At 40.2% G+C, this 23,770-nt stretch overlaps 1 protein-coding gene across 2 annotated transcripts in view; it reads right to left on the reverse strand.

The window, feature by feature from the left end:
• col18a1a (collagen type XVIII alpha 1 chain a) overlaps positions 1 to 23,770 on the reverse strand; it is a 106,424-nt gene that overhangs the window by 25,076 nt on the left and 57,578 nt on the right. For both annotated transcript variants that reach the window (XM_083922063.1, XM_083922062.1), the window contains 13 exons: positions 19,785 to 20,326; positions 17,681 to 17,764; positions 14,608 to 14,676; positions 7,624 to 7,702; positions 3,850 to 3,980; positions 3,386 to 3,412; positions 2,119 to 2,325; positions 1,918 to 1,944; positions 1,682 to 1,744; positions 1,463 to 1,540; positions 1,302 to 1,352; positions 954 to 1,076; positions 756 to 818 (listed from right to left, as the gene is read on the reverse strand). In XM_083922063.1, coding sequence (XP_083778189.1) covers positions 756 to 818; positions 954 to 1,076; positions 1,302 to 1,352; positions 1,463 to 1,540; positions 1,682 to 1,744; positions 1,918 to 1,944; positions 2,119 to 2,325; positions 3,386 to 3,412; positions 3,850 to 3,980; positions 7,624 to 7,702; positions 14,608 to 14,676; positions 17,681 to 17,764; positions 19,785 to 20,326 — 1,544 coding nt within the window. The remainder of the gene's footprint in view (positions 1 to 755; positions 819 to 953; positions 1,077 to 1,301; positions 1,353 to 1,462; positions 1,541 to 1,681; positions 1,745 to 1,917; positions 1,945 to 2,118; positions 2,326 to 3,385; positions 3,413 to 3,849; positions 3,981 to 7,623; positions 7,703 to 14,607; positions 14,677 to 17,680; positions 17,765 to 19,784; positions 20,327 to 23,770) is intronic.

The raw sequence follows: 23,770 nt of genomic DNA on the forward strand, positions 1-23,770 counted from the left end.
ACAGACAACAACAGCCGAACATGTGAACAATTACGATCCCCTCTTCTCATCTTTTTCATCGATAAGAAAGAGGTAAAGCGACATTTACGTTGTTTTTTAAAAACTCCGATCTGTTTAAACATCGGGGAACACGACACTGTGGCGTTGAAGAAATACAGCGCTTGGAACGGCTTGGAACCGGAAATGATATTTTGTGATGATAAATTTTATTAACAACACTAGCCTGACATCTCCCAAATGTGAGTTAGTCTGGAACCTCTCAATTAATTTTCAAATTCCAAGGGATGATATCAGTTGCTATAGACCAGAATGCCTCTGGATTAGATAGTCCAACAACCAATGGACAAATGTAAACGTTGAATTAAATGTAAAAAGGCAAAAATGTGCAAAAAGAGCTGTGAAAGACCATCAATATATCTTTGAATAGTGTTGCCATTTTTGCAGACAGAATTTGAAAATAGTACTTTCCTGGTTGTTTTTGAAAACTCCCCAATGTCTACTAAGCTTATCAGGTTTATCAGTGTTCTCACTCTTTTGAAGAAATAATTTTCCAGGACATTTCCACAAGTTTTTTTCTTGAAAATAGAGGATAGCACTTGCCTGTGTGGCTGTTGGAACTTTAGTGATATTATGCACTTCATTTGTGCCCGTTCACAATAATATCACACCAATCAAATTACAGTTACTTGTATTGCCAACATACACCAAGGATATGCTCAAGTGAAACACTTCTACTTTCAGTAGACAACCATTACCTTTTCTCCCTTGGGTCCAGACACTCCTGGGAAGCCATCAGTACCTGGCAAACCAGGCAAACCCTGGAACGATTTGGTTCAGGTATGCAGTGATTTTGATTAGTTTACACTCTACAATAATTTTAATCACATGTCAGAAGGTTTAGAGAATTATTTGTGGAATTAATGGTGTTCAGCGACAAACACATTGACACCTACAGGTTGACCCGGTACCCCATCCTTTCCTGGTGGTCCAAATGCCCCGGAACTTGATGCTGTGCCTGCTGTAGAGGGGCCAGGAGGACCGGGGGGGCCAGGGGGACCTGGAATGCCAGGCAGTCCCTACATCAAAAAAGGATATTTTAGCAGATTTAGCAGATTTCCAGTAGGATGTCAATGCAGATCAAAGATTTCTAGCATATCAGTCAAATGTATCCAGAATAAGAAATGTTCACCAACAATTCATCTTCTTTGTGGCATTACAGTCTTACAGCAGCAAAGATGATGTCATCCACTGCATAGTTTGTTACTTTTGAGAGTAGTATTTTTAATTCAAAATCTTCTCACCCGAACAGATTCCAGGTCAGGGAACCCTGAGCCTTCCATGTCCACGAAAGTCTGAAACGCATGAACTGAAATCAGTCGTGTTCAACAAAGGCAGGAAGTCTGCCGATACAAGTTGTGCCTCAAAATTATGCAGCATATGACCGAGGTCAATATGAACTCACTGATCTGAGTCCTGGTCCTGGGGGTCCTGGAGGTCCTGGGAGTCCCCTGGGGCCAGGGTGACCGTCTCCACGTTCTCCCTGTACGCACAAGACTTATTAAGACACAATTCTACAACAGATATGTCCCTTTAAACTGAAACGATTTCTCTATTTTAGACATTCTATTGTACTTTGTAAAAGTTTACAATATTTGATCTGTTATTCTGGCGATAATCTAACCTTTTCTCCTCTTGATCCAGGGTCACCTGGGGTTCCTGGGAAGCCTGGAGGTCCATCAGGACCCTGTGTTAAGGAAACAATAATGTTAGGGCACTAGATGTTGCCACAAAGCAAAGCTAACTGTAAAGAGATAGATATCTACAACAATCCATAATCAGAAAACCCTTTGGCAGTTGATATGAGTTAAAGTCATTTATAAGTGATCTTGGTGTTCAGTGGGGGAAACAAACACTTACAGTTTTTCCGTCCTCACCAGGATCGCCCTGAGACAGTGGGATAAAGAAATACACGTCCTCTGAGACACATTTGTGATTTAATGAAAATGTACATCAAATTATAATTTTTAACTTTATATTTAAACTTTTAAAAGGATAATTATAATAATGATATAATAATAACATGTTCTCATGTAAAGAATTTGACTGTAGTCTACTTACTGCCTCTCCATCAGCTCCTGGTGGTCCCTGGGGGCCTGGGGCACCTGCTGGTCCAACTGGTCCTCTGGTTCCAGGGACTCTGGACGCAGCTGAGCCGTCACTGCCGAGTGAAAACTCAGTTGCTGGTCCTGGAGGGCCAGGAGGACCCTCAGGCCCAGCGGGGCCGGGCTCTCCCTTCTTTCCTTGGTAGCCAAAGCCTGCACTGCCCTGGAGATAAAGAAGCATCCATATTTACTGAGGAGGTGACTGCAGCTTTCCATACCTGTCACCTGTGGATACCTGGACCTGTGATATTTTACACTTATTACTTTGAACTTAACCAGAAATTCAAACAACTGATGTTTTTGGACCAACCAATTCTGAGGGAACTGACCACTGAACTACACAACATTTTTCTGTTTTCATCCGCCTCACCATAGGGATGCTGAAGCTAGCCGGTCTCTCTGGCCCACTCCGCGCTGCTGACAAATTACTTCTTCGCCAGGAATTGAGCGGACGGACAGGCGGCTAATAAGATGGCAAGCTTGTCCATTTGCGGAGCTTCCATCTGCTCTCCTCCTATCTCCTAGCACCAGAGAGTGAGGCGAAGGGACTACTAGCCTGCTGTTTGGCTCATTTTCTGTGAGCAGTGTAGCATTAAAGCATGGTAGAAAGAGCAGGCTAGCTAGCTAACTAGCAGAGGGCGAGGTATTTGGCTAGGTATTTAGCTTGCTAATTCCACCAGGTTTAATGCTACACTGATTAAAGCAAATGTGCACATTTGTCACTCATCTGGTGATATCAATGTGCTTTCCAACTCTGCGACAAGAGTGTGTGGATTAAGCATTTACATTTGCAGCTGGCTGTTTAGCTAGCAGTTAAAAATGGTGGTTGTTGGTGCTGCATTCGCTCATGTGTTTAACCAAACACTGGACACTTACATAACGCAAAGTTACTCTTGCCCTGGGAGAGTACCTACTCTAATAGGAAAAATAGCGTAAACAAATTCCCACAAAACAGCGTTCCAAGAACTACGGTTGTTCCTAGTTCTTGCGTTGCGGATATAATAAAAAGTGGGATATGTTAAAGTTCTTCCAGTCGAAAAACTTCTAATGAAATCATTCAACACCACTAAATTCCCCTATTCTAATGTTGTAACAGTCCTCCCCTGGTGAGGAATCATGATGTATCACACAGATCATCTTCTCTGTACAAGTCACCCGTAGCTTTGCTTCTAGGTGACTCAAATCAAAGAGCCAAAAAGTCTACAAAAAATGAGAGAACTTACCTTTAATCCCTTTTCCCCTGGTTCTCCCTGAAAATGAAAAGAACAATTTTCTTCATTTTAAGATCATTGTAATGACATGTGTCCCTCTAGATAGACAAACAAACAGACAGACATCCCCTCACCCTTTAAAAAACGAATTGTTCAGTATTGTATAACAAACTAATCTAAAACATGGCTTGACATTATATTGCATAGTTATGCTTGCTTAAAGTTAGGACTTGCAGCTCCCTCAAATGTCCCTTTGAGACATTCCACCAACGCTCAGTGTTGTTCCTACCCCTTTGCTCATGCATTTACCAGCTAACTCAGTGCCTATTGACACCTTCACAAGGACAAGCTAGGTTTAAAAGAGCCTTTCTTGCATGGCTAGTGCGTCCCACACCTCCCAGAGCATGATAAATATGACTCGTCTGATACAAGTATTCCATCTACTTTCAAAGTCGATTATATAAAAAGGTCCAAACCTTGTCCCCACGGGCTCCACCTCGTGAGCTGGAGCCAGAGCCACCATCTCCCTTCGGTCCAATAGGACCCCTGTCTCCTTTCGCTCCTGTATCCCCTCGGTCACCCTTTTCTCCTCTAGCCCCAACTGGCCCTGAAAACAATGACAAAAGGATAAAGTCATTATTGCCTTCATGAAAAGACCTTTCAGAAATGATTCATGGTTGTATCCCACATCCCAAACAATAAACAGGACCCAAAAGAAGAGGAGGGAAGAGGAAAATACGTTTTGCTTGATGGAGTGGCTATCCCAGAGTGTGTGGGGCTGTAATTTAAAGGCCATGTGAAGGTTTCGAGGTAACTAAAAACACCTTCCCACACCTGCATGCACTACCATCCAGATATTTATATTCAGGTATGACCTTAAACCCTTCCCACAGAATGTGTCACTTTCAGCGTAGCTGGTATAAAAGGCAACCCACTTGTCCGCTTCGAGTGTACCAGTTCAGGGGCTCCGAGCTTAGCAATGGAAAAATGGATCCCATGCGGATGAACAGATATGTAAGCATGGGATATTCACTGAAAAACATCATGCTACATATCATAGCATTAGTAGCCTAAGTTCATATGCAATATTCTCCAATCCTTCTTATTTCTAAGAAATAAAAATCTATGTGAAAATCTACCAAAAAAGTTTCTTCGCTTTTCCCATTTTCTCTCTCTTTTTCCTATCACATGAGATCTTCTTTTTCCTCTTTGTGTATATTTTCAGAGGATCACAGCCTTAACAGCCCAATTCTCCACCGCCCTTGCTTTATGTACGCACATGTCCACCACCCTGCATGAATTCAAAAGCATTAAGCGGATAGTTAGATTCATGCGTGCTTGTGTGCTTTTGAAATCCATGTGAGGTGCTGCATAAGGAGTGCACATGAGGCTGGCAGAGCAGAGAGTAAAAAGGAAGTAAAACACAGGAGATCTGGATGCTTCTCTCTGTGTTTTGAACTCCCCTTGAACCCACCTGGCGACCCAGGAAGTCCGGGCCTGGACTCCACAGAAACTGAAACGTGCTGGGAGCCACTTGCTGGACACAACACAACAGACAGTGTTACATTATGTCTCCAGGTTATTATTATTTTAAGTCACTTACATAGGTGTTCCAGCTGCTTTCCTAGGTTTTTTTTCTTTTTTGAGTCTGCTCTATTTTTACTTTCACTTTACTTATACACTTTATTCAGTATACAAGTACAAGTAATATTTCATCCAATGTGGAATTGACTAGCTCCTGTTTACTCTGATGACACCAACGGCTATATGCTGTGTTTTTGCCCACTGATGCAAGCAACTGCACATTAAAGGGATAGTTTGGATTTTTTTTTATATAAGTGTGGTTGTATGAGGTATTTATCCATCGTCAGTGTATTATCTACAGTAGATGGTGTTCAGCACTACCCCAGTTTAGAGAAGCAGATGTGCGGCTATGAATGGAAGCAGCTGCTACATTTATTTTAGACACTTGAGAAAAGCACATCTAAAACTTCCATTTCTTTTCTCTCAACTGTAGAACATCCATATTCCCGCACCCATAAATCTCATAAAGGTATCCTCTTGTATCCACGGTGAATGGCACTGTTGTTGCTGTTACTGTATATTCAGTCATTTTGAATTTCTTGTATCTCTTCCATAACCCGTCATAGATCTTTTTACAATCTTATTCCTCCCAATCGCTGAAGGAATTTTCGTCATGGAAGACAGAGTGTTTACAGATAACAAAGCTTAAGAGGTTTGGTGATATTCTCTATAAGACAAAACAACAATAAACACTTTTCTCTGTCATGATGAACTGACATCATCCAATGAGGATCCATAGAGTTCTGGAGAGTGCTCCATCAAAGGCATTTCTGTTGATTCTTTATACTGGTTATGTTGTTATATACAACATGAGGGTTGTAACGTTAAATCAATGAATCAATTAGTTGTCACAAATTAAACTAATCTGGAACTATTTTTTAAAAGAAACAATCTCCAAATTCTCTAAATTTGGGCTTCTTAAGTGTGAATATTTTCTGGTTTATATCCTTCTGAATATCTTTGAGGTATGGACAAAACAAGACAATTGAGCATGTCACCTTGGGCTTTGGTAAAAGAATGATTTCCACCATTTTTGGACATTTTATGGATGAAACAATTAAATCACTGATCGAGAAATGATCTACAAATGTATCTGTAATGAAAATAATTGTAAGTTGCAGCCCTATACAACATGTTTGTATGCTGTATATTTCTGACAATGTAACCATCAGGTTCCAAACTCGAGCATTTTGCCTCAGTAGGTCAAATTAGTGCCACAGTGTCATTCAAGCCAATACCAATAGGTGGTGCCAGAGTAACATATTTTTCAACCCTACACAAATTATTTAAGGGTATTAAAACTGGAGATCAAAATAAGACAGCAAAGTATTAATTCTTGATTTATTCTGAAATATTATTATTTGGTATTGTTGAGAATTTGATAGAATATCCGCTATGGCTTTACATCAGCTGTACTAGCATGTTTTTTTGAAGTACATAAGAGACTTCAACAAAAACCTTTATTTTGTGAAAAAAAAGCAAAATAAAAGAACAGTAACCATTGTGTCAGAAAAGAAGATTTCAACAATGTTTTCTTCTATAGGATTAAAAAATGAATAGGAAGTGTAGAGGCCACAGCTTTGAATGACTTGAGCACATCTGCACCCACAGGACATGACTAGTTTCTCACACTGCTCTGGTTTGATCTTGGTCCATTCTTCTTCAGTCTCTTCCACAGTTCACTAACTGTAGTGGGTTTCTTAGACATTACTTTGTAATGGATTTTCAAGAGATTCTCTATGGGGTTTAGATCTGGCCTGATCACTATAAACTGTTCTTAGTTGATATATGTATTAATGTGATGAAGAATACCCTGTTTGTTCACTCCTTTACAAAATAAAGGTTTTTGTGGAAGTGCCTTGGGTTTTTAAAAAACATGCTAGTACAGCAGTGCTATAGCCACAGCGGATATTCTATCAAATTATGAAAAATAAAAAATAACAGTATTTCCGAATACATCAAGTATTTATAATTTGTTCTCTAATTTTGATCTCCAGTGTATATGACACAGTTTGACCCCACTGGGAGACTGTGTGCAGTAAATCATATAGAAAACGGAATACATTTCAGACAGAAATCTGTTTCACATCCTCTGTAGATTAATCCCTTGATAAAATGGGAATAAATGATTCTTGGATTGTAGAACAAGTTGAACATGTCTCGAAATGTTTCTGCCCTAAGTGAAGGCTGCAGCATTGAGCAGTGAAAGTGATGTATTAATGTAATTACAGAAAGCAGCCCCTACACCTGACACTTCAGTGCTCATCACAAATGAGAGCTTTTTGCATTTGATTTTGCATTAATCTTTATGTCCACTAGATGGAGACATGTGTCAGTGAATACGTGTGTAGCAAGCTCTGACTAGATCAGACATTCATCTTTAAGGAATATGCAACACCATGTGCCATCATACACATCCCCCTCCATACCCAACAGGTGAGCTAAGTCTCAAAATAAAAAAAAGTCCAAATACTATTGTAAAGGCATGAAAGACAGTGATATTTGAGAAACAGCAAGGGGCAGATCCAAAAGATGGCTGGCATAAAGAAAGTATACTAAGCTTTTATTGTCTATCTAAAGTTAGTGTTGTCTCTTTCTCTGCTAGCAGGACGTTACTTAAGAACTTCTCTTTTCAGGAAGTGTTGACTGTGTCTAGATGAACTCACCGGTTTCTCTTGCTATCGACACCTCGTCTTTCCTGGTCAGTGGTGGCTGCTGAATGGGCCGAGAAGATGGAGGAGTAGTCTGCAGGAAAATAATCATGCAACAGAGGGAGGTACATATTTAAATGGGGCACTGGATGACATTTAAAGTCTGCTCTAGATTTTAGGGCTCAGTTTCCACTGGTATCCCCCCCTACATTGAAGAAACAGTGCATGGGGTAAAGTAGGCGCTGTGTTACCATCTGATCAAACTAATGTTTAGTTTGTGCAGCCAAAGCTTTCTTGCTTACGAATAAAGGTTGTTTCCCTGCACTACACAAAGCCTTTTAAACAGAGTAAACATGATTGAGTCGACGTGCATGGCAAAAGTCTTTCTTTTTTTAGCTGATCGTCATTATTTTCTGTAATTGCAGTTTATGTGTTAATCACTGTCAGACATCTCATGCCTGGGCCCTGTTGCAAAACTCCTCTGCATGTGAACATTATTTGGGGCTTTCAGAGAACACAGCTCTCTATCACACTGATCTAGCCCCCAGATACAAAAATCTCATTACCCAGAACTATAATGACACCCAGACTATGATAATTGAGTTTGTAATACCAATGACATAAACCAACCTTCATTATCATTTTTGTGTACAGTGCTGTGAAAAAACATATTCCCCCGTCACTTTTTCCAAACATTGTTGCATTATAGACTCAACTTAAAATAGATAAAATCCATCTTATTCCTCATCAATCTACAAGCAATACATCATGTTGACAAAGCAAAATCAGATTTTTGATAAAAACCTGAAATATCAGCATGTGCAAAAGTTGTGTATGAATCTAAAGGCTTTGCACGCCCATCAATATCACCACACTCTTTATATTGGATATTCAGAGACCCTGGCAAGAGATACTAAAACCTCTCTGCACTTGAATGGATCTCTGTGAGAATTGAGGGTGGGGCTAGATTCAGATGAGTGACACCGGTACTGTATGGAGCAGGTGGTTGGATACCGAGCAGTAAGTCATCAAGGGTCAAATGGATCAAGTGAGCCTCAAACCATCACTCTGCTGCCAGAAGTACAGGTTTCCTCTCCTGACAAATTCTGACATTGAGTTCAATAGGAAAATCAGTCTGAGATCCAGCCCTTAAAAAGATATTTCAGTTTTTTATTTTTCATGAATTTGTTAGAATTTCTAATCTGATTTTGCTTTGTCATGTAGATTGTGTGTAGATTGATGAAGGATAAGCAGATTTTTTCTTTTTTGAGTTGAATCTAAAGCAGGGGTGCCCAATCCTGCTCCTGGAGAGCTACTGTCCTGGAGCAGGATTGAGCACCCCTTGTCTACAGTATAATGCAACAAAGTTTGGAAAAAGTGACGGGAAAATACTTTTTCACAGCACTGTATGTAGCAACTTTCACACAAGCACTGCAAACCTGAAGTTACCTAGACATTACCTAAGGAAGCTTTCTGTGAGAACGCAATTGACATTAGACAGACTTTACCCTGCCAGCTCCCTTGTGATGATGTTACTGGTGTGTGGCTCACACTAAACCGAAAAAAAAAAACATCAGATGGTGAAGAAGAAGGATGATATACACAAAGACAGCAACAAAAATGTCTAACTGTTGGTTAGGGCTGACATGGAAAGGATATGGTATGTATTTGGGTTTGTAACCCTCTTCAGATTCCTGCCCACTTTTACTTTTATTTTTACCTTGACCTTTGTTCTGCCTAGCAATGACTGCATCAACCAATCAAGTGAATTGTTTTGTCAAACTAGCATTTATATTTAGAAAAGGTGCTTTTTGTGCTTCTGTGTCCCCCAAGTGTCTTTGTCACTCTCCAGACCACACTAAAATCACAGCAGCACTGAGAGAAGCAACAGGAGTTACTGAGTGTCGGGGGAGGTGGGGTCACTCCTGCTCCCAAACTGCCTTTGGTTAAAAACAAGAGCAGGGGAGTAAATAATGCAAATACCCCCCGTCTGTAACTCATTCTTCACCGGTGACACACCTCAACTTGTCACCTGTGGAATTCAAGAAAGGAGTGGGATAAAGAATGTAGGAGAGGGGGCATCTTGGGGTTGATAATTAACCGATTTCCTTTCTGAGGAATTCTCCCCACTGTGTTGCACGGCTCTGGTTATGCTAAGAATTTGGCCTGACCACTGTTGACTGTTCTAAGTTGATATATGTATTAATGTGATGAAGAATACCCTGTTTGTTCACTCCTTTACTTATCCATCATAGCTAGGGGTTGACGGGCGGGAGGCTCCGATCTTGAGAACATGGTGTTGATGGATTTGAACCACATGACCCCCAAATCTAAGAACAGGTATGCAGCTCCCTGGGCAATGAGTATTCCTCCTCCGCACCAGTGTAGGATATTTTTTTCTTTTTTTTTTGTGCATGTCCTATGAGTTTCACAGCAGGAACTTCTTTGTGGTTGGTCTTAGGATAAAAGAAAAGCACTCTGGCTATCTATAAATTGCAGCGACCCAGGTTGGATCTCATTTGTTTATTGGCTCTTACATTATACAGTAGGCTTATTTTTCCCACAACATTCATGTTTTTCATTAGGGGGGGCGGGGGGGGATATGATGATATTAGATCTTGAAGGATTAGAACGTGGTAAGATCGTAGTATCGTCTGTAGGGAATATTGTATCTATAGCTGTTCTATGCTCTGCACAGACGCATCAGGGATTTTTTTCCCTAGCCAAATCCCACTATTTGCTATTCCGCCTCATGCACCGCCCTAAAGACACATCGCTCGACCAATCATAGCGAACTACAGGCAGTGAGGATTTCTCATCCCCCATTATCTTTGATTCAACTACCGTGTCCTATGAGCACGCCAGCGTCAGACTATCGTCGCCGTCTGTCCACAATTATTCTTAGAATTTATGGAACATAAAATATGCGCCTAAAAAAACAGATACATGTCCTGCGCAACTGCATACTCAGAGGACGCCTTTTGCCCAAATCTGCCACACACGCTGTTTTAAATTCAATTCAATTCAATTCAATTTTATTTATAGTGCCAAATCATGACAAAACTTATCTCAGGACACTTTACAGAGTAGGTATAGACCGCACAGCAGGCGAGTCCAAATCAAGTCACAAGTCTTCATATTTTAAGATTCTAAAGCCCCTTTCACTCATGCATTGCAAACCTGAAATAGACATTTCAACATTAGACATTTATGTGTTGAGTTGCATATGAGAACGCAAATGTCAGAATCAGTTAGATCAGATAATAAACAGACCTTACCCTGCCAGCTCCCTAATACAAAGACCATGTAATGTCTGACTGAGCCCATGTGCGAGGGAGTGGACTTGCTGATGGTGTTTCTATCATGTGGCTCGCACAAAACTGGAAGAAAACTACCATCCAAAGGTGCATAAGAATGGCGATTTACAGGTAGACGCCAATGAAAATGTTTAACTGGAGCGATGATTCTGGAAATTCTGTGGGTGAGGGCTGAAATCTCCAGACAAATTCAAAGAACGGCAAGAGACTGTTAATGACCAAATAACGAACCGGCTACAGGACCATTGTGTAATCCACGGAGGCATGTCCTGCCTCCTGCACCCTCTGACACTTTCCTTTTCTGTGCTACATTAAGAACTTACAAAAGCTTTAACACAATAGACATTAACAAATACTAATAACTACATACTTTAATAGTTTAATCTGCATCACATGCAGTTAGGAGTATGATCTTGAAACATTTCCTCTTTGGGCTTCATGCTGATAGAGACACTTGGACACCAGCAGTGACACTGTTAAGGGTGACTGACTAGCTCTGCCATCTATCACCATGAATTCCAGGATGACAAAATGGAAAGTTTCACTTGTACAACTCTCCCTGTCTAACTTGTCTCTGCCCAGACTTGCCTTAATTGCACTTGTTGGACAAATGGGAGTGCAGGTTCTACGTTCTATAAACAGACATCGGATGGGGAAAAAAATGGGCAGGTATATATTAGATGCCAGCTGTTTTCTTTTACATCGCATTACATACTACATGGTAAATGCCTACTGAACAAACGGAAAAGCCCCTTATAAAAGTTGCAGAGTATACAGCAGTAACGATGCAGAGACTTCTGACTCGAGGTGCCTGACCTGCCCTCCCTGTCTCCTTCTCTAACTTTCTTTCCATCTCTTTCAGTTCCTGTACACAGCTGATTGAGAAAGCAGTCAGAATAACAAAGCCTTGAGGCGGGGGGCCTCTGACTTGGATCAGATCGAGTCCAAATTGACATCTGGTTTTTCTGACTCTCCACTATAATTGTGAGGGGGAGTGCATGCACGCACATAGGTGGAGGCTGTGCTACATTTCAACCTGCATGGCTATCTATGAGGGTGGGAGGATGTGAGTGGGTGTCTGTGTAATCTGATTGTGTGAGAGTGAGAGAGACAGAGAGCAGAGAGAGGATGATGGAAAGACAAATGGGGGGATAGAGAGAGTGACAAAATGAGAGATGGAGGAAGACACCAAAAGATACAGTACAAGTGCATGCAGTGATTAATAGTTCTGCAAAATGATAGTGGGAATAGCATGAGCACGACAGCGCAAAGAGGTTACCATCTGTCTTCTTGCAATTTCTGTAATGTTAGGCCTTCATTATGTTAGTCTACTTACATCCACTTCTACTTTTTCCTTCTCAAAATGAAAATGACCACACGCATTTTAGCTCGGTATCAGTAATAATCTTTTCTTATATCACTTGACCATTCACATACATTGGGTGTAAACGGATTGAATAGTATTACTCTGTGGTTAATAATACCAAAAATACTACAAAGGCAGAACAGCAGTGGCGTAATGAAAGACAAGATTTATTTGTTTGAAACGACATCCAGGAGGAACTATTATTGAAAGTCGAATTTGATTTTTATGAATAAATAATAATGAAATAATAATAAAACCTCTTAGGCTAGCTGCCTGCATATACCGAGGTTATTGCTATGGAATGTAGCCGACACTAGCAGCTAGCATTCACCGAAGTCACACCACAACAAACCAACTAACTGATCGAGATAGTGGTAGACCAGCAACTCCCATGGACTTCAAGGTAAAATGACTATGTATTATTATTATTACTGTAGTCTTGTGGCTTTGAAGAGATCATAGATAACAGCTTCAGTTACTTATGTTGTGTATGTATTTTTTATGAGACCTTGAGTGAGACTAAATTGTGCAAAGAAATTACACGTCAACCATTTTTATGTGGTTATCATATCATGGCTGTAAACAGTAATGTTAACGGCGGAGCTAAGCAGCTAACATCATGAGTCCTGCCCGTCTAACATTAAGAGACGTTAATTTAACAGGATGACACAAAAACATGTCTGAAAAGTCAACCAGCAACGAGACAGAAACAGTGGCAGCTGCCTTACCAACTCTATTTAATCGACAGCAATAATATGGAGCCAAGTCAGCAGAAACACAGAAGATAAACAGCACTGTAGCTGAATACATTAGCATGGGACAGATCCCCGTTACACTGTGGAGAAACCTGACTAACAACAACAACAACTGATTCACCAACTGAATCTTAAGTTTAACCTCCTTCATGGAATCATCTAATGTCCACAGAAATCCCTGAGATATACAACACAATAAAACAAACAGGAGAATTTCGACATATTTGTCATATTTATATACACCCTACAGTTGTGTTTTCTTTCTTAATTCCACTATGTCAGACAACTTTTTTAAAGTGTTTTTGATGTTGTTTGTATTGTTATAATCTGTTTTAAAAAAAAATCTGCCTTCATTTTTTGTATTTTCTCCCTGTGGTATTGAAGGTGGTATCGAGCATCGAGTATTTTCCCGGGTATTGGTATCGACTTTGAAATTCTAGCATTGGACAACCCTACGACAGACATACAAAGCTTCATTTGAAAACCTGATTTAAAGAGTCTAATGTAAAATTGACATTTGGCACAGCCCTCCAAATAGCAGTACATTTTCAGAAGGATGTTAACTCCTGGGTTTTAGAAAGGCCCAGTTTTAACTCTGCAAGGTCATTTCCTTTCTAGTCTGACAAGAGGAAACTCTCGATGTAAAAAGTCTTTGTGTCCAAATCTATACGACAGAAGCAGCTCGATTTCCAGACATCAACTCAGCAGTTTTTAATCTCTTTCAAGGGATGAGTGTTCATTCACTTATGGGGAGTAACTTGAGACATCAGTGGTATATTGAACACTGACTTGGTCTGCAGGAGTGTGGTGTGCTGTGAAGAATCTTTGTCAGCCAGCTGTACATGTCTCTTGATCAGCTGTTTGAGCTCTCTTTAGGGAACAAATCATTCTTTGTTCATTTTACTTCTCACTCCCTTATCTTGATTTACAATTTTACTTTAAGAAATCAAGGCAGCAAAATAACTGCAAGGAACAGCACCATTATTAAGAAAAGGTCTCATATTAAGCTAATGTTCGCTTTCAAACTTGTATTTTTGATTTCTACTAGAATATGTTTACACGTTTTAATGATCAAAAAACACATTATTTTTCTCATACTGTCCGTCTGAATATACCTTCATTCACCCTCTGAAATGCACCGTTTTAGCGCCTGTCTCTTTAAGCCCCCCTCCTGAAAAAACCCAGTCTGCTCTGATTGGTCAGTGTTTCCAGGTCTTCAACATCCTAGCTATCGCTGACTCTGCACTATCATTGTAGCCGGGGAATGACTTTTCGGCCTTTTTGACCTATATACACTGTATAGTATAATTGTGGCATCACAACTGCACAGAAGTCCGGACGGCTCGTTTAAAGATACAATTTCTGAATTCACATTTCTCTGTGGAATGTTTTGATACATTCACAGTATTTATATTGCACCTCAGTGTGCTTTATAACAAAAAAAAAGACATCTCAAGGAATCTCAGTTTTTACAATATGGGACCTTTAAAATGATGAACAAACAGCAGGTGAATATTGTCAAGTACAAGAGCTCAAAAATAAATAAAAAGTTGTTCCATACCGTCCATCTATGTTTGTCGACAGCTGGTTTTGGCCTGGTTTCCTCATATCCGCTTCCTTCACCTGAAGCCTGAAGAGACCAATCGGACATTTTTCAATCAGCGTCAACAAGGTGTTCTTTTTTTGTTTTATTTACAATTACAAACCTATAATATCTGAAAATGTTATTTTAACTGTCCTTGAAGCATGCATGTCAGTTCATGAACTCTACTTGAATTCTTGGTAAAGTCCATGTCAGCTACAAAAAACTGAATTAAGTTATCATTCTTTTTAATGAATACATTTACATGTAAGTATATTAACTGCATAGCCACTACGCAATCGAGGCTCTGTAGTGGTACATTTTAGTGTGTGTCTGTGTTGCTGTAAATGTGCTTGGCGATGGCCCTTTTAAAACAGATATTTTAATCTCAATGGGCCTTTTACCTGATTAAATTAAGGTATTTAATACTGAACTCTCTCTAAGTTGTCAGTCCTCTGTCTCTGCAATAATGTCGCTTAGTCAATTGCTTTTATATTTGTTGTATTAGACCAAGCCCCCACCACAGCCACTTCCTGGTTGATCCAATACGGAAGTGCCAAAAACTGCAGTTGTACGAGTGGCCACTAGGAGTAGTTTGCACTATAGAGCAGTTTCTCATTGACCCCAATGTAAAACAGGCCGTTTTCACAGCATCATTAAACCTATTTAAGGCTTTGTACAAAAAACATTCTAGTCTGTATGTGAAGGTCATGGTGACACGGTGGAATTGGTGGTTAGCAGTGTCGCCTCACAGCGAGAGGGTTCCTGGTTCGAATCCCGGCTGGGGCCCTTCTGTGTTGCGTTTGCATGTTCTCCCCGTGTCTACGTGGGTTTTTCCCCCGGTTTCCTCCCACAGTCCAAAGACATGCTCGTGTTAGGTTAATTAATGACTCTAAATTGCGCGTAGGTGTGAATGGTTGTCTGTCTCTGTTCTTCTCTATGTGCCCTGTCATAGAGTGGCGTCCTGTCCAGGGTGTACCCCGCCTCAAGCCTAATGTCAGCTGGGATCGGCTCCAGCCCCCCGCGACCCTGACAGGGACAAGCGGTTGAAGATGAATGAATGAATGTTGAGGTCATATCTCCATGACAACACTAAGGGGGGTGATTTTTTCTGTACCAGGCTAGTTTTTATTTAATTGGAGAGTTAAAGTTTATGTATAATTAGGGGTGTGGCCTCTTGAGTGACAGCTAGCCACTGGCCCTCACTTCTCGGAGGTCTATGTCAGCCAGCTGGACGTATCTCCCTCCCCCCAACGACACATCAATGCCCTTTTTTGGTAAGAGGAAAGGAGGCGGAGTCAAAGTCTGACAAGTTGGCAACTCCTGTAGGCGAGTACGATTGGATCAAGTTGAGAGAACGGACCCTGACGGGTATGCTATGTCCATCTTTTATACAGTTTATGTATCAGACACATACAGTAAATACTGTAGGTCTCATATACGGCCATTAGATTCAAAGCTTCTTGGTAACTCAATATTTTCACAAACCTGCCATTTCCACTCGGGAATGGGATTCTCTAAACTAATCCAAACAACATCTAAAGATCTGGGGACAACTAGCAGTAACATTTTGAACCGCATTTTGTCAGTAAGGACGAAGTTTTGGTGGTCTCAGCGAGCAGAGCAGCTGTGAAGCTAATGTTTTACTAAACAACAGTAAAGGCTGCTGGTGGGCTGCAGTGAGGCACCTGTGTTTGTGTATGGGTGGTCAGGGTCAGCGGTGGAAAGGCTGCTCTCAGGCTCGTATTTGTTCCAGATTTACTATTTCTAATAATTAATGTGACATGCTGGAATAAATTACCAAAGTCCAGTAAAATTGCATTACATTAGTGTTGCTTTGTGGCATCTACCTAATTCAACTAGCCTATTTGTTGCAATTTACAGATCAGTTTGAACTTTCAGGTACTTATTGTTCTCTCTAACTAGTCAAATTATTTCAGTTTAAGGATGCATTTGAAGAGAATTTATTAAGTATTTCCTTTCCAGCTGACTCCTTTTAAAAATGATAATCTAACTATGCACATGATGGCTGATATCCTGAGGTGAAAGCTGTATGTCCTAGCCAACAGAAATCGCCCTTCTTATCAGCTGCTTATCCATGTAGAAGACATGGGGATAAGAGCTGGTTAGTCACAGTATAATAGGTATGATAAGGAAAAGTGTAAAACCAAAACTGCTGCTGCGGCTTTGTATTGACACGCAATATGTAATAAGAGAAAAGTTTTTTTTATGATCAGGACTAACTTATGTGTTGAGTGAGTTCAAATTAGTTCAGCTGTGGTTTCTGGAGTGCCAACGTCCCCATGTCCAATAAAGGGCGCTGCAGAGCCTCTGATTCTAGCTCCAGCACCAGCTCCCCACAGTGGGAATATAAGTTAAAAGCGCAATTTGACGCCCCTTTGCTCAAAACTCACCGCCACGCTACCACAATGGATTGCAAGACAGCTCAAATGGACAATGAATGGGAAGTGGGGGAAATAACAGTCCTCGTGGACACATACCTTGACTCTGCTTAATTCCCGGGTAATCCCAAAATGTATAATTTAATTATTTATCATAATTTATTTCTGAATTTAATATTCAACAGGTCAGTTATATTAAAAATCACCCCCATAAAGTTGCCATGAATGGAGAAATTTGCTATAGAGACCAAAACCCTTTTTTGTACCAGGCTATAAACATTGTTTATTTCTGCTGTAATGTTTGGTATGTTTACATGGGGGTCATGTGGCCATTCAAAGAAATTGCAGTTCCATGTTGACATTTTTCAGCACCTGAGGTGACACTTTGTTGGAGTATACAAATATAATCAAGTATTATGTTTTGGAAATAATTGACAGGCCTGCAGTGCCTGGTTACAGTTGCTAAGCTGTGATTGGACAATTATTGTCCGGGGTGGGGTTTTGTTAATTGTCAGATAAGTTCAAATGTGTTGAAAACCTCAACACCAAACACTGTTTTATCTTTCTATCATACAGTATTTTTCACTGATATAACATAGCATTCCATCATGTGTAGTCAGCCTCTAAAAAAGGGAATGGATGTCATTTACCATATCTGAGTCATCTTCATCCTCTTCACAGTACCTCGCAGCAGCACGGGGGTCTCCCACCACCCTCAGCTCACCGATCACCCCCTGTTGCAAAACAAGAACATGGTATTTTGATGTTAATGATACATATAATAATGTCAGAACAGCACATACATAAAATATGCACATAAAAGATTCTTATCTTTGATCTTGTTGCAAGGGTTTCGGTTATATTTTCCAAGGAATTCCCCCTTTCCGCAAAATCACAGGGGCTATTGATGTCTCCAGTTTTAGCCTCTGCCTGTGAAGTGCCACTATCTCTGGCCCACATACACCATCTGATACATGTTCCCACACAGGACACTGGCACAGATAGCATGAATGCTATCTGACTGCCTATCAAAGGGCCATTAGCTCTGAATGAAGAGGTGGTTTCTCTACTGCTGAGCTATTTGAAGTTGACTCTTCAGGACACATTTATGTCCTGAGAAAAAAATCAAATGGATTTTTAAAGAGAACTTTGAAGATAAACAGAGAAAGGCTTTTGCTCCGATAGGCTTTTTACAATGTTTAGTCCATGTGTCGTGGACTTTTCAAACAAATTGCTTCAGATCTTCACAATAAATCTTAGATCCTATGACTGAGAAGGACTTAACTGTCACTGCAGCATGTTTTTGTTTTAATGATGGATAATAAGAAAAAAGGGACACTAAACAAATAATGTTTCAGAAGGCAATGCCCATGTTATAAATGCATAATGTTAATATTTTAATTCCAAAGAAGCTTGCCAAGTCTTCATTTGATTAGAGAAATTAAATTTGCAAGACCTCTCTAGCTCCGGGCCATGCTAGGGTCAACAAATAGCAGATGGCCAACAAGAAACAAGGTTAGGTTCCCATTTTTTCCCAAATAAGCAGTTTATAATTCATCTTTCTGACAAAATATCGGAACACAAGTAAATACCTCCAATGGGCTTGTGCAAAAAGAAAGAAAAAACTTGTGAAGTGGTTTGAAACAAAATTAGCATCTGCCTTCAAACACGGCAATACAAAAAGGGTTACAGCAAAGAAGGGAGTGAGAGGTGACGTTTCAGCTTGGAAAATGATAAAAAAACATATTTTTTGAAGCAGCCAATAGGGGAAGTACTTATTTGGAATTTTGACATATTTACTTGTGTTAATATATCTTTATTTCTAATATATCTATATATAATAACTTAATAGAGCAGGGAGGTCATTTATGTCCATATAAGCAGCCAGACTGCAGTGAACAGTGAAAACAGCAATCCCCATCATGTTCAAGTGTAACTCAAAAGGAGAAAAACAACATGATCATGTCGGAAGTTGTGTATTTCTACTAATAATAAGCCCACTGAATGAGAAGATAAATAAAGAAGATTTGCATGAAGTAAAGATATGGGTTTTATTTTCAGCTGTCAGTTAAGATCTATCTTTTATATCTGCTTCTGATCTGATTCTAAGTCAACTAAAAGGAACATAAAACAATCAGTCAGTAATGATTGTTTGACTGGTTGTGAAAAGTATGCACATCACTAAAGCAATAGAGTGTGAGTGGCAGAATGAACAATATAATATTTTTTACAAACAAATACAAAAAGGGGAAAAGGAAATTTGGTCTCTTTCTTTTTTGTTTTTTAAATGGTGATATGCACACAGTTGCAGGTTTCACCATTGCTGGAGGACTTTAACCCTTGAACAGCTAAGGTCAACAGTTGTTGTGGTCAACTGCTGAGATTTACAGCAGTCGAATGACTTAAGTTAATTATATCCTAACTATGAGGTGTCACAATTATTTGCCTCTCAAGTCCTTGAGTCCTCTCAAAATGGTGAAGTGCTGCAGATATTTCTGTTGTGGTTTAGAGTAGGCCAATTTGAGCAATCAAATCACATGGAAGTTATTCGGCCAAGATGTTTCACATGATTGACTCTGGAAAGCCAAAAGAAAACCATACTGCCCTTCACACAGCAGGAGTCCTGTTTCTTTGCAGTTTATGTAGAAAGAAGACGTTTTGGAATGTGACTCCAACACAAGAATTAGTCTGACTTATTCAATATATTTTTTTTCTTTATCTACAACGAAAGCTTAAGGTCAGTAATTTACTCACCAGAAACTTGTCAGGATCAGCTCCTCCAGCCTGCCCGACAAAGATCCCAGCACCAGCATCCAGCTCCATCTCGTCCGGGGACCTCTCAATGGGCATTACCTGAGGGTCTGTGTCACAGTTGAGGTAGAACATCACCTTGTCGTCCCTCACAGCCATGGCAAAACGAGTCCAGGTATCCCTCATGGAGGGCACAAGGAACCTGGCCGCCTCATATGACTGTTGTGAGTCGGGCTCGGTGTAGTACAGGATGACATCCTGGTTGCTGCCCTGCACGGCTGACAGTTTGACACCCACATACATGATCTGCTGCGCGGCATCTGTGACCGAGAAGATGACGCCAGCTCTTTCAGAGGTTGGTTTCAGGTTGAAGATGAGGGCGAAGTCTCGGTAGAATGGGCTCGGCACGTGAGCACGGGCCACCTGGCCTGTGTTGGCGTCAGGGCCAAAGACATAACCAGGGCTGTTGTCGGGCCCAAAGACCTGGGTGATCGTATTTGGGGGAGGATCCCCAATCAGCTGTAGCAGGGAGACTCCATTGTCTTCTAGAGGGGGAGAGAAAAAGGATGTGAGGAAACAATAGGTATGAAATACCGTATATTGTAGGTTAGAAGGGAGGGCTGCATGGCAGGGTGTGCTGTTAGACCAGGCTCTGGGGGTTGACTCAAAGTGAATGTACCCGATGGATGCAGGAACAACTGCTGTTGCTTTCATAGGACTGTAGTATGTTGAGTTTGTGTTGTACTACGGAAAGCAAAAAAATAATATAAAGCACGGAAAGCATAATTGGTTGAAAATGTTTCCTTTCAAAAATAATGTAAAGAGCATTAAAACATCTCATAAAATGTAAATGGAAAGCTACCACAACTGCCTCCAACCAAACTGTAGGCACTGGCAAAGTGAATGTGCTCAGGGGACCGTAGACAAACAAACACTTTTATAACTTCTAGGCCAAAATAGGAAAAGGGTTGAAGGCAAACGGATAAGCCATATGAGACTAAGAAAAAAACATGTCCTTTAACAGACATGGCAAGGCCTGGATTCCTAATACATGACCAGCTAACGCCAAATTTGGACTTTCTAATCTGAAGGGAGCTCGAAAAGCAAAGAAGATACATACAGTACATGAAGATGTGACTTGAGCATTGATTGATTTAGCTCTCTGTATCTGAGTTAAAACAACTTTACTTTACTTTATCATTTAATGCATTGGTAGATAAGGCTGCAACAGATGATTATTTTTACGTTTGGTCTGTTAATATCAGAGAATAGTGAAAAATGAAGAAAAGAAAAGAAAGTCTCCATATATAGGAGGCAGAAAACTGCACTTTCTAACATTTTTGCATGAAAAATGAATTTAACGATCGATCGATTATCTGAATACTTGTTGATTCTATTTCTGTCGTTCGACCGAGTGTCAGAAGAGCTAAAAGCCAGATGAAAGAACGCGGCATATTGAAGTGTTCTCTGCAAAACTCGATGCCAACAGAACAAAAATATTTGCATATAAATAAAATGCATTTGGAACATTTCTCTAATACTGATCACCGATAAATCTAGTTTGTGTAGAATGGGCGAAGGTTGATTTCTATGCATCACATTCCTGAAGACGAAGAAAAAAGAAAAGCCAAAAGCTCTTCCAACTTGTGTGACATCTGCTTAATGTCACTGCTCCAGGGCACACAGGGACCAACAGCTGGGCCTCCTGCATATCTTTGCTCACTCTTCCATCACCCTGGGTGACTGTGGCGAGGTCACTGCATAATAACTGTAGCCGTTTAGGAAACACAAGAAACACAAAGAGTGATGTGTGTTCATCCACAAAATGGTGGTGATGTTTTACTCGCATCAAACCTGAGACTAAACCTTTCTGCTTTGATCAGCATTGATGTTAAAAGCAAAATCACTGTTTTTGCGAGAACACAACATTGTTTCTGGTGCTTTGAAGAAATGCTTTGGTTTACCACCTGGTGACTAATGTGCGAGCTCTATTGCCCGGTTCAAAGCCTCCCCACTGCCCCGAGTGCTGGAGATCAGTGGGGTCTGCAGTCGGCTTTGTTGAGAGCTTAAACACACAAGGTGTTTAGCTGAACCCGGGGTGCTTCTTTCTGCTGTACAACCATAAACATGAGTCCGAATTTTTCTGCACGCTGTCTGAGAACTAAAGATGCTTTCATTTGAATGGGAGCTAACAGGGAACAAGCTGTAACTGAGCAGCAATAAAAATACTTTCCAGTTTTAGCCTAATTATGCAGTTCCCCTCCGCACCAATCACACAGACATTTCTGAAGAGCATTGAAGAAATATATAAATACCAAATTATTCGAACACTTAATACACAGAGAAACTCTCACAGCCTGTATTCAGAACCAGTGTTTTTAAATGAGCCGTCAGGACTTCTGCACAGTTGTGATGTCACAACTATACTATATGTATATAATGTGCTGCTACAGTGTTGTTACAGTCACGGAGGTCAACTGTGAGGTTCTGGAAGGGAAATCAGGAATCAGGAATTTTATTTTTAGCCATAATGTTGTAACCACACAGCATGAACTATGAGATTGTGAAACGATGATTAATGCTCCTGTAGAAGCCACCAACTCCTATGATAGCAACCTTTTTTTTGAGAAAAAAAATTTTTATCCACAAAAAACTACATTACATTAGTAACAGCAATTGATGGAGCTTGCTGTTACCATGGATATGTTTAAACTAGCCGAATCTTTGTGCCGAATCAAATGTTTTACGGTCACGATTCATCTCGTTGTGGTCAATCAGAGCAGACTGTGCTTTTTCAGGAGGGGTCTTAAAGAGACAGGCACTAAAACGGAGTGTTTAAGACAAAGGGTGAACACAGGGATATTCAGACAAGAAATATATTGTTGTTGTTTTTTTTTATCATTAAAGCATGTAAACATGTAGTAGAAACCTAACATACAAGTACAAACCTGAACATGAGCATGATTTGGCATCTTGAAAAATATTTTGTGAGACACTACAATAGTTGATTGTTGTTGATGCTCATCTTTGTGTCAATTTCAAAATAGCATCTTGGTGGAAAATCCAATAATATGCACTGGAGACTAAAATTAGAGAACAATTTATAAATACTGAATTTATTCTAAAATATTGTTATTTTTTATTGCTCAGAATTTGATAGAATATAACCAAGGCACTTCAACAAAAACCTCTATTTTGCGAAAAACACAGTGAGCAAAATTTGGGAACAGCAACTGTAACACTAACAGTAAACAACATAGCAAGCTAAAAGCCATATTATATAGAATATCTACTTATAAAAGATACTAAAAATGTTGCTCTTACATGCCGCTTGATAAACCTTTCTAATACAAACAAGACATTTTCTACCTGGCTTAGAAAAAGTTACCCATTAAATGACAGACGCAGACGAACACACAAAGTCTCAGGTTCAGAGCACCTGTGAGTCATTGACTGCTGCATGAATGGCAGTTAACAACAAACTCATTTGCACCAGGCCGACCAGATGTTTACTCTGATAAAGTCAGAATGAGAAACCTTGAGGGTCTCTCCAGTGGGCCTGTGCTCACATGTCTGAACCTCTTATGTGCACAATCTCTGCTAGAATAGGGTTGAAAAAGGCAAAACGTCATAATTCAGCGGTGAAATCCATTACGTGGGAACGCACGCCATTTTAATTGTATAATCCTCCTGCTACGGACGCTGAAACTGAAGCTATTTTTAAAGTAGAAACACTCCATGACTGAACATGTGTGAGAACTATTTTGGTCTGAATGATGACATTTGTACTGAAAAATGTCTCTACTAGCTGACATGCAATTAGCAGATGGTCATGGTAAATGTGAGATTAGTATGCAGATTAAACTTCAAGGTAACTTGGAATGTGAGCTGTCTGGCCGTCCCTCACAAACAGAGATGGTCATCCAGGCTGCATGTATGACCTTCTTTTACTTTCTCCCACAAGTCAAACATCTGATTCTCTTATGCAC

This window comes from Echiichthys vipera (genome assembly GCF_963691815.1).
Source record: "Echiichthys vipera genome assembly, chromosome: 10".
NCBI lineage: Eukaryota > Metazoa > Chordata > Actinopteri > Perciformes > Trachinidae > Echiichthys > Echiichthys vipera.